Below are 12,452 nucleotides of genomic sequence, written 5' to 3'. Positions count from 1 at the left end.
TCCTGGGTGGTATAAATTTTTATATTTTTAAATAAAACTTTTACATTATTATTTTAGATGTACTCAAAAAAATAAAATATAGATTTAATTCCTGGAATCATCTATATAAAACTTGTGTGAACATATGCTCTTCTTTAACAATAAGAATTTTACATCTTCCCTTTTTCTACCTGAACTTACATTTCCATTCTGCTTCATCCACAGGTTATTTGAATGTGATATACTTGTATGGTTCAAAGTGTTACACCGATCATCCTATAACACTTCAAACTATAATATGTATGTATATGTATGTAAATTTTCCTAAATTTTCAATTACCTTAATGCCCTAAGAACTAATTTTTATCTTTTAGATTGAATTATTATAACTACTGGCATAAAATTTATCAGAAAGGCAAAATTATCAATTTTACTAAGCAATAAACAGGTAATAATTACTGAAAAAAATATTTTTTAAAGATTCATTTATTTATTTTACAGGGGAGGGCAGAGAGAGAAGAGAGAGAATCCCAAGCAGACTCCCCACTGGATGTGGAATTGCTGTGGGACTTGAGCTCATGACCCTGAGATCATGACCTGAGCCAAAATCAAGAGCCCATCGCTCAATTGACTGAGCTACCCAGGTACCCCCAAAATATCTTAATTTTAGGAAAGAGTAGGAATGGAAGATCTGGAAATTTATTTCCTTAAAGTTATCAAAACAGGTCTCTTCCTTCTCCCCATACGTATCTCAGTTTGAAAATCACTGATTTAGATTCTTTCCTCTACTCACAAGAATTGACAAAGAAAGAAAAATGGTACAAATTTTGCTTTTAAACCTATTTACCCAGATGCCTGGCTGGCTCAGTCAGAAAAGTAGTGCGTTAGAGCCTCTGGTTGTAGAGATTACGCTAAAAAACAAAAAACAAAAAAACCTTAAAAAAACCATTACCTTGCCAATTCAAAGTTTTCTTTGGAAAAAACTGAATGTAATGTACTATGAAACTTACAATCCTTTCATTCCTTTACCAGCATCAAGAAAAAGACTAAAAATGTAACCATTAGCAAACTGTCCAGTAGTACAACAAATTGTGATTAACAGTAATTGTTACGGGTGGCTAAATCTTCTGATAAAAGGATCTACTCATACCCATTAAACTCCTTCATTTGTCTAACAACAAATTTTCATATGCTTTAGTCACTCAATTCATCGTTATCATGGAACCAGTCCCTATTACTGTTTTCACTAGAGAGATCTAGCTTTGTTGGGGGCGGAGAGGTACTTAAATAAATTCAACCCGTCATTCAAAAACAGGGAACTAATGAATAACTCACTCTTATGTCTCAAGCAGAAAGTCAATAGAAAAAAATATAATCAGTGCTTCAGTGTTAAGAATTAAACATAGCAAGTTTGTTTTAACTTGCCTTAGTGGGCCAAACTATAAAGCATCGAACTGTATTATACAAGAACCTTATAAGTATTTTATAGAAAAAAAATTACAACGTGTTAGGAAAATCTATAGGAAAACCATTTTGGAGTATAGGAATATAGATAGGCAATTTCCACTGTAGATTCAAATTTGGAGCTTACTGATATTTCTTTAATAAAACTACTTCAACGGAGGGATGCCTGGGTGGTTCAGTCATTTAAGCATCTGCCTTTGGCTCAGGTCATGATCCCAGGGTCCTGGGAGGTCCCCCACCCTGCCTTGCTCAGTAGGGAGCCCGTTTCTCCCTTGGCCAGCCACTACCCCAAATTGTGCACGTGCTCTCTCTGACAAATAAGTAAATCTTTAAAAAACAAAAACCAAAAAACTTCAGGGACACCTGGGTGGCTCAGTTGGTTAAGAGTCTGCCTTTGGCTCAGGTCATGATCCCAGGGTCCTGGGAGGTCCCCCACCCTGCCTTGCTCAGTAGGGAGCCCGTTTCTCCCTCGGCCAGCCACTACCCCAAATTGTGCACGTGCTCTGACAAATAAGTAAATCTTTAAAAAACAAAAAACAAAAAACTTCAGGGACACCTGGGTGGCTCAGTTGGTTAAGAGTCTGCATTGGGCTCAGGTCATGATCCCAGGGTCCTGGGACTGAGTCCCAGATGGGGCTCCTCGCTCAGCAGGGAGTCTGCTTCTCCCTCTGGCTACCGCTCCTCCTGCCTGTGTTCTTTCTCACTCTGACAAATAAATTTAAAAATCTTAAAAAAAAAAAAAAAACCTACTTCAAAGGACAGTGAGAAGTTCTCACAATTTTGACATGTGTGAACAATTTATTTATAGATAATAAGTGAGTTAATAAGTGATAATTTTGTACTCCCTGATATATTTTTAAAACCTAATGAGCATAGTGCTCAAAAAATTTTAAGTGGGACATCTGCATCAAATGAATAGAAAAAAACAGAGGCCTTTTAAAAATTCCCCATATTCCTGGTCTTTAAATTCAAGTTTACTTTGAGCAAATCTTAACTGAACTTGGTGTTTGTATTCTCAGCAACTTTATCTATTTCCTTCACCGCTCCCACTGAATATATATTTGCTAATGATATGGTTCTACAAAGTCAAACTAAATTACACAGTTCTGCATCTGTTTTCAGTTTTGTTTAAGTTGGTCAACACAATCTCTCACACAGCTCTTTGAACTGCATTTTCCTTTTTTTAAAGTACTCTCCCACTCTCTACCACCTGAGTTAAATAGAAAAAAGAAAAAAAGAAAAGGAGAAAAAAACCCTGATTATCTAGACCTCAGATCTGAAGATTTAGGGACCAAGTCCTAAAGTAGTGATTAACATATGGTTCTCCACCTTCACGTAAATCTATCATGTTACAAAATAAACAGCTGTGCTGCTCCTAAAGGTCAGATTTTATATCAGGCTGTATATTTTAGTTTACTAAAGCAAACTTGTGACTTGAGTAGAAGCAAATATATTCTGTTTGAGTACTGTTTTACCTTTTTGCTTTCCTTTCAAATTAGGCAGCATTCACATTAGAATAGAGAAAAATGAAGAAAGAGGTCCAAGCACCTCCTTAAAGTACAAGTTCAGATAAGACCAAAAGCACTTTACTAATGCACATTTGATTATCAATAGTATTCTTCAAGCATGAACAATGGCGTGAGAATTAATATGTGAACTTCCAGCATTGCTTAAAGAAAACATCCCAGAGCAAAATGCCAGAAGTACATACACTTTAGAGGTTAAAAAAAACCAAAACCAAAACCCCACCCATCTGTTCATTTATATATGTACTCTATTTTTTTTCAAAGACTTTATTTATTTATTTATTTGTCAGAGAGAGAGAGAGAGATCACAAGCAGGGGGAGTGGGAGAAGGAGAAGCAGGCTCCCCACTGAGCAGGGAGCCCGATATGGGGCTCCATCCCAGGACCCTAGAATCATGACCCGAGCTGAAGGTAGACGCTTAATGGACTGAGCCGCCCAGGCACCCCTATGTATTCTATTATACATACATATTCTAGTTGAATTTCTGAGCTCTAAGCTCTAAGCAATTAAATTATGTCAGGAAACAATACCAATTCAATTTTCAAAATCATATATGCTGTCATATGTTTTCCTTATCTCAAAACTGCTAAATCTCTTTATCATCTTGACTTCTTTCCCAATCACCAGAGCCTATTTCCCAACTGTGCAATGGGCACTTGTAACTAGTAACTAATACCTCAAACACCATCCCCGATCTTCACTCCTCTCTCACCTAAAGAGAACACGAACACAAACACACATACTCCTCCAATTAGTATTCCTAGGCTCAATCACCTCCAAGTTAGATCTTGGGGTCCCTCTTTTTGACACTCTGTTCTACCATCTAATGGATGGTCAATCCTGTAGTTCTTTTTTCAACCATTTCTTATATCTCACACTCCCTCTTCATTCCCCTGGCATCCCTCTAGATAAAGCACTTATCTCCAAAAAAAACTCTGCACCAAAGAACTGTGAACACCTCCCTAGTCTATCTTCCTCTAGCACTCTTTCCCTGACAATACATTTTGTATAAAGATAACTCCAGGAACACCTGGGTGGCTCAGTGGGTTAAAGCCTCTGCCTTCAGCTCAGGTCATGATCCCGGGGTCCTGGGTTCGAGCCCCATATCGGGCTCTCTGCTCAGCAGGGAGCCTGCTTCCCCCTCCCTCTCTCTCCACCTGCCTCTCTGCCTACTTGTGATCTCTGTCTAAAAAAAAAAAAAAGATAATTCCAAATGAATAGTAACACACTGACCTTATCAAATAATTCACACTCTAGCAGGACACACAAAAAACTATTAACAACATAACCAGACAAGCATCATACTGATGATATTAACAAAAAGCTCTAGGAAGGCCAGAGAGTGACAGTTACTACCCTAGAGTTTCCATCCACAGTGGAACTGGAGAAAAGCATCCCAGAAAATAGCCTAAGGTTCACATTTTGGGGAAAGGACAAGTAGTTCAATGACAGGGGAGAGGTAGGAAAGAAAAGAAGAGGGGTGGAGAGGAGAGGAGAGGAGAGGAGTGGTAGGAGAGAAGACCAGAAATATAGGCTTGAGTCAGACTCTAGGCCTTTTAGTGTCATGCTAGTAAGTTTAGACTTGATGCTATTAAAGCGTGAAACAAGCAAAGGTGTAAGAACGCTTTAGGTTTTTTTGCTACTTTGCTTGTAATATATAATTTTAAAAACAAAGTAATACAAGCACTAATAGAACCAGACACATAAGTATAACTAATGGTAAATTACCTCTCCTCTCTACTTCAGATTAGTAAAGATGCAGGAAAATTAAATACAAGGACAATATTCTGTATATGTTCATTAGTCAGGTTGGTTTATTTATGTTATTTAAATCTGTGTCCCTACTGATATTTTTGTCTTTGTGATCTAACAAATACTGAGACATGTTTAAAACCTCCTACTGTATTTATGGATTTGTCTATTCTTATTATCAGATACTGCATCTTTTTTAGTTCTGCACTGTCCATTTGATTTTTTCTTTGCTTTAAACAGATTCCAATTTCTTGGCATCATATGATTAACTTATAATGCCCTGGGTTTGTTTGCTTTTTGTTTATTTATTTGATATAGCTCCAGGTGTACAACATAGTGATTCAACAAGTTCATACACCATGCCATGTTCACTCCAAGTGCAGCTGCCACCTATCCCAATACATCACTATTACGATATCATTGACTGTATTCCTTATGCTGTGCATTTTATTCCCCTGACTTCTTCATTCCATAACTGGAAGCCTGTATTGCCCACTCCCCTTCACCTACTTTGCCCAAGCCTCCACTCCCTCCCTTCTGACAAACATCAATTTGTTCTCCATCTTTATAGGTCTGATTCAGCTATTTGTTTTTTAATTCATTTGTTTGTTTTTTTAGATTCTACTTATGAGTGAGATCATATGGTATTTGTCTTTCCCAGTCTGACTTATTTCACTAAGTGTAATATCCTCCATTCATGTTGTCTCAAATGGCACGACTGCATCCTTTTTATGGCTGTGTGATATTCCATTGTGTGCATACATATATACATATTTGTGTATATACGTACATATGTGTATATACGCGCGTGTGTGTGTGCGTGTGTGCATACCACATCTTCCTTATCCATTCATCTACTGATGGACACTTAGGTTACTTCTGTCTCCTGGCTATTGTAAACAATACTGCAATAAACAAAGGGATGCATATCATGTCTCTTTCCAAATTAGTGTCTTTCTTTTCTTTGGGTAAATACCCAATAATGGAATTATTGGATCATATGGTATTTCTATTTTTAATTTTTTTAATTTTTTTATTTTTTTTTAAAGATTATTTATTTATTTATTTGACAGAGAGAGATCACAAGCAGGCAGAGAGGCAGGCAGAGAGAGAGGAGGAAGCAGGCTCTCCGCCGAGCAGAGAGCCCGATGCGGGGCTCGATCCCAGGACCCTGAGATCATGACCTGAGCCGAAGGCAGTGGCTTAACCCGCTGAGCCACCCAGGCGCCCCCTATTTTTAATTTTTTTTAAAGACTTATTTATTTATTTATTTGACACAGAGAGAGAGAGAGAGAGAGATATCACAAGTAGACAGAGAGGCAGGCAGAGAGAGAGGGAGAAGCAGGCTCCCCACCGAGTAGAGAGCCCAATGTGGGGCTTGATCCCAGAAACTTTTGAGGAACCTCTGTACTGTTTTCCACAATGGCTGCACCAATTTCTATTCCCACCAACACTGTACCAGAGTTCCTTCTCCACATCCTCACCGTAATGCCCTGTTCAATGACACAGAGTGTGCTCCCCAAGAATAAGCTTTTCAGTTCATTTTTTTGGACCAAGTATAACCTTTCATGCTGTTCAAAACAATTTGGTAATTATTTTCCCCATGCTTTCCCCTTGCTGGCAACAATCTACCTCAAGCCAAATATACCTCAATACTTAGAGGATATTAGTGCTGCTCAGTCTGACCTCCACTTTATGCAGAGAACAGCTGCCCACAGGACCAAAGAAGTTTATTCTCACACACACACAAAAAAATTGAATTAGTTACATTATATGCTACCTGGCCACATTTCCTAACTCTCTGCCCATAAAAGGAGAAGGGGGAAAAGGTTGAAATAAAGTACAAAAGGAGAGGAAAGAAAGTTTGATAAATCCACAGACCATTTTCTTCTTCCAGAGGAAAAAAAAATTCATAAATACCAGTCTGAAAAGACTCAGCCCCAAGTTAGCAAGACTATGGCAGCTGACCTAACTAATCAGAGAATGCACAGGCTCACATGAACAGCACACACGCCTGACAATATTTCTGACCAATTTCTTATCTCAGTACTCTTTTATATAAGGAAAACAGTCTAAAAGTAGGTGATCTCAGATAAACACGGATGGCTCAGTCCTCACTGGAAATGGCTAACATAAACAAGACAGGGCAAAATAAAAAGCCTAAATAGTAACTTACTACCTGCAATTTATAAGGTGTTTTGTTCCTACTTAGAATTTGAAAATAAATCAATTTTACCAAGAGTAACCAAAACCAGTATACTTTGAAACTATAGGTCATGACCCATTAGTGGACTGTGAGATATATAAGTAGGTTTAGATAAGCATTTTTTGTTTAATGAACTAGTAGAGACTAGAAAAAAGCAATACCAGAATCTATCACAAAGTACTATTTCATGAAACTGTTTCGGTTTTATGTACACACATATATGAGATGTATTTAAATGACTGAAAGGTAATTTTACATTTTAGATTACGATTAAAAAAAAAAGTTTCAGGACACCTGGATGGCACAGTCAGTTAAGCGTTTGACCCTTGGTTTCGACTAAGGTCATGATCTCGGGGTGGTGAGACTGATCCCCGTGTGGGGCTCCATGTTCCAAGTGTGAAGTCTGCTTTGGATTCTCTTTCCCTCCCCATCTACCCCTCCCACTTGTGCGCATACACTCTCTCTCTCTCTCAAATAAATCTTAAAAAAAAAAAAAAAAAAGTTTGAAAAACATTCACCTCAGATCTACCAGTAAGATAACTTATTTTCTCAGAGTGTGAACAAAATTAGGAGGAATATTTTTATAAATTTTTGTAAGATTATCTTGTCTACACATCATCTAAGATTTTAAATAACTGTGTACTAATTTCTCAGATGCAAGGATTCACTTATTCAAAATTCAAAAAAGCCTTACTGTTTACCTTCTATAGACCAGGCACAGCTCAACTAGGAACTCAGCTAGGAACAGAAAACTGAAAACTGAATAAATCAAGTTCCTGCCCTCCTGAAGTTTAAATTCCACCAGATATAAGCACCCACGATGCCAGCTGCCAGGTTAAGGGTTTATATCCATTCTCACTTGGGCCTCATAATCCTATGAGGTAGATAGTATTTGTCTTCCTTTTATGTATGTGGGAAATGAGTCTCAGAGAAATTACTTTACTTGAGCAAACTTCTCTTTCTCCCCCCACTCCCGCCTCTCACACAAGTGCACGCTCTCTCTCTATTTCTCTCACACACGTGGCTAGTCAACAGCAGAGCTGGGATTCAAACTCAAGGCAACAGGATTCCAAAGCTCTGCTCTTAGCCACTATACTACACTGCCTTCCAGAGTTCTTCTGTCTGCAAGAAAAAATATAACAGCATTCTGCCTAAGAAAGCTTTTAAAAATTATATCAAATTGTGACTTTTGATCATATAATTTCAATTATAGGTGGCCTGGGGCTACTTGTCCTCTTTAAAATTTTATAAGTTAAAAGAAAGCAATTCTTACAAGTTGACCTAAAACTACCATTCAGTTTCATTAAATTTGCTTTGGAATAAACATATTAAACCATCAGATGATTTTTATGTCTCCTTAACTGTGAAGAAAAAAAGAATGATAGACAAAAGGCAAAGAAATCAGCACACTGTGGTTTAAAAAAAAAAAAAAAAAAAAAAAAAAAGCAGCAGCAGCAGCAGAAGAGGGCCTGCTCCATGAAAAAGTTTGCCTTAGGCTCTCACACAATAAGGAGACTTTAGCAGCAGAGCATGACTACTCATTCAGAGGCCTTATTAGGATAGTCATTCCCTAGAGGTATCCTGCAGATTTGAGAGACATGTTGAGAGAAGCAAGGCCCACCCACATAGACAGCTAGATATGCTGGGTCAACCCTACTAACCAATGTGAACATGGTGGGGCCAGATCACCCTGCATCCCATACTCCTAAAACACGGTTTAATCCTTGACAGCAGGAATTGCTCCTGTTTGGCTCAAGCTGCCATTACCTAACACAGTATATGGGAGATGGCAGAAGTTCAGCAAATATTTGCTAAAGGAATAAATGATATTGTACAAGTTATTCCCTCTCGGGGGTCTTGATTTCCTATACAGCAAAAGGGTTGGAGTAGATCAATACATTCGCTTTTAGCTCTAAAAGTATATACTACTTCGAGCTAGAATTTCTAAATACATCACATAAAGCGGCAGTCAAATTACTCCAGGACATCCGGGTCTGAGTACATGCCTAGTCACGAGGTTTCACAATATCTTACTCACTGCAGTCCTGGATAAGATAAACAAAGTGAATTTGCCCTGCTGAAACTGTTAAAACTGCTCAATATTGCTGGGGTAGGAAGAGATATAAGTTAGTTGTAGAAATAACCAGAAAATATATCTGACCATCCAGCTGGAAAAGGAGAAAAGTTGATGTTCATTAAAACAATAATAGTGGCGGCAGCAAAATGTAGCGTCTTCAGATGTTGTATTTAACCAAATAATCTTAATTACTGTGAAGGCAGCACCCTATTTTTTTTTAATAGTATAACATAGATTTGCCTTCCTTAATCATCAATTAGAAATTTCTTTCTGTTTGCAATTTTCTCCAAAAAAAGGTAAATTATTTTTAATACATTATTTTAAATGGTATCTCCAATTAATGAAGCAACTTGACTACATCATAAAACCATTAGTTCATAAAGTCAGACTTTATTAAATATGTTTGCTGAAGACTGAAATGGGATTAAACATCAAAGTATGTTTCTTATCTATAAAAGAAATTAAATGATTTTCAAATCATCTCTAGTTGTCATGGGCAGAAATGGCTTCTAATTATTTTAAACTTCTTTGTGGGTGTTTGTTACATACAAGAAATATTAGTAGAAACTATAGGGGAATCAAAAGACCCTCAAAGTATCAAGTCCTCAAACTTAGGATCCAATTTGAGTAAACAGTGCTTGACAGATAAAGTCAAAGAATAATCCAAAGGTTTAAATAAAGGCCCATTAAAAGAAATGTCATAAGACACTTTATAATATCACTCACTGCCATTAAAAAATTAAGGAAGAGCTACGCCATTTTACCATCAGCAGATTCTAAGAGGAGAAAAAGTTTATACAGATGACATTTCCATGAATTAACTTCTTCCTTCTGCTTAGTCTTAATTAAATAGTCTAAGACTGCATAAAAAGAAAAAGGTTATTATTCAAAGGTCATCCAAAGTTTAAAAAGCACAATAGCTGTTTATATAACATTTGAAAAGAAAAGGTAAGCAAACTTACTTTAACAACTCTTTTAAAAATAATATTCTGTGGAAAGTGAGAACCCTTATATATTACTGATGAGAATGTAAAATGGTACAGCCACTGGGGTAAATAAACAATTTGATGGTTCCTTAAAGCTAAAGAGAAAATTACCATATGATCCAACAATGCCACTCCTGAGTACATATCCAAAAGATATGAAAACAAGGACTTTTTTTTTTCCTTTTTTTTTTTTTAAAGATGCATTTATTTTAGAGAGAAAAAGAGAGCATGAATAGAGGTGGGAGGAGAAGAGGGGAAGGAACAGAGAGTCCTAAGCGGACTGTACTGAGCATTTGGCCTGATGTGAGGCTCAAATCTAACAAGCCTGAGATCACACCTGAGCTGAAACCAAGAGTCAGCTGCTCAAGTGACTGTACCACCCAGGAGCCCTGAAAAAAAGGACTTAAACAGGTATTTGTACACCAATGTTCAAGTAGCATTATTCACAACAACCAAAAGGTGGAAACAATTGAGTGCCCATCGATAAATGAGTGGATAAACAAAATGGTGTATATGCATACAATGGAGTATTTCTTCATCATAAAAAGCAATGAAGTGTTGAGATATGCTACAAATTGCAAGAACCTTGAAAACATCAGGCTAAGTAAAATAAGCCAGACTCAGGACAAACATTGTATGATTCCAGTTCTACGAAATATCTAGAATAGGCAAATCCAGAGAGACGGAGAATAGATTAGAAGGGAATGGAAAATTATGGCTTAATGGTCACCAAGTTTGTTTGGGATGCTGAAAAAGTTTTCTTAAGTAGTGAGGACACTGGGTGCACAACACTGTGAATGTAATGAATGCCACTTAATTCTATACTTAAAAATGGTCAAAATAAATTTCATGTTATATATGTGTATTCAACCATAATTTTTAAAAATATTCCACGATCACCCCATAGATTAAAATATAAAAGGAAACCATGCCCTTATATAAAAGGGAGAGAACTGGTGGTCAGCCCATTAACTAAGATGTCTGCAATGGACACATGGCACAGGTACCTTATGTGTGTCCGCATATGATGTGATGTAATCTATGTGAGTCTTGCTGGGAAATTTGACCAGAATCCAGAATATGGGATGTTCTGTAGGACAACTGGCCTGAACTCTTCAAAGGATTCACTATCATTAAGAAAGTATTGATATTGATGGTTCTACACTGGGGAAACCACAAAAGCACAAGAGCCAAATGCAATGCTTGAACTTTGGTTGGATCTGATCTGGAAGAAAAGGAGCTATAAAGGAAATCTGAGGACTAATAAAGGAAATTTGAGTGTTGGACAGAATGTAGGATGGTAGTACTAAATTACTGTTGACCTCTCAGTTATGATAATTGTATATGGTTGTACACAAAAATGTTCCAGTACTTGGAAACTACATGCTGAGATACTTACAGGTGAAATATTAAGGAATCTGCACCTATTTTTGGATGCTTTGGCAAAAGAGAATGTGCGAGGGGAAGGGATGGGAGAGAAGGAACATTTAAGGTAATAACAAAAGTTGGTGAATTTAAATGAAGGATATATAGGCCTTCGTGTAGTCTTTCAATTGTACTGTGGGTTTCAAAATTTCAAAATAAAAAACAGAAAATTTTAAAAAATTAGAATTCCTCAAAGTTTCCTCTTTTCCACTCAGAGTATTCACAAGAAAGCTAAATGAGGAGCACCTGGCTGGGTCAGTCAGTAGAGCATGTGACTTTTGATCTCAGGGTCAGGGTGTGGGGCGGGGAGTCCATGCCCACATTGGGCACACAGCTTACAGGAGGGCAGGGGAGGGCAGAGGAGGGGGGGGAAGGGTAGGGGAGGGGAGGGGAGGGGAAGGGGAGGAAAAGAAGAAAAAGAGAGAGAAAACCAAATGATAAAGGGGAAAATATAGCAAATTCAGGGCCTTCCATACCTTCCACATCATACCAATGTGCGCCGTTTGTGATCCCATCTTTGAAAGTCTCGTCTTCCTCTCCTGGACAATTAGGGGCACCAGTTTTCATTATGGGATGGTTTGATGCATAGGCTTTTGCCAAGTATTTAAAGACTTCATCATCTGAGGTTTTGCTATAGATTCCAGTGGCCTTATGTTCTGGAGAGTCATCAAAAGGATAGCTTGCTACCACGGAGCCACCATGCAGATTTCCGGAAAGCACAAACCTTTGAAAAAAAACAAAGCACATGTCACTAAAAAAAAAAAAAAAGGGTACAGAAAATGCCATGTATTTAAAAATTCTACATCTTTCATAAACGAACTCATGTATCTCTTAGAGAACTAGAAGAGACAACACTATCAGCTATTGGAAGCAGAACAACAACAATGAATGAAAAGGAAAGAAAACATCAGTTCAACAAATTTCAGGCAGTTTATGCAACTTAACTTAACCTCAAGTAACTTTAAAGAATTTTGCCATCATTGAAAAAGTAGCTGAGTAACAGTATAAATTAACATTCCGGGAGACAGCTAATTCAG

The 12,452-nt window shown here is 37.4% G+C and overlaps 1 protein-coding gene across 1 annotated transcript in view; it reads right to left on the bottom strand.

Moving 5' to 3' along the window:
• CPD (carboxypeptidase D) overlaps positions 1 to 12,452 on the bottom strand; it is an 80,448-nt gene that overhangs the window by 61,796 nt on the left and 6,200 nt on the right. The window contains exon 2 of the mRNA XM_047707198.1: positions 11,892 to 12,139. Within this exon, the coding sequence (XP_047563154.1) occupies positions 11,892 to 12,139 (248 nt within the window). The remainder of the gene's footprint in view (positions 1 to 11,891; positions 12,140 to 12,452) is intronic.

This window comes from Lutra lutra, chromosome 16 (assembly GCF_902655055.1).
Source record: "Lutra lutra chromosome 16, mLutLut1.2, whole genome shotgun sequence".
Taxonomy (NCBI): domain Eukaryota; kingdom Metazoa; phylum Chordata; class Mammalia; order Carnivora; family Mustelidae; genus Lutra; species Lutra lutra.
This window is presented reverse-complemented; position numbering and strand designations above follow the sequence as displayed.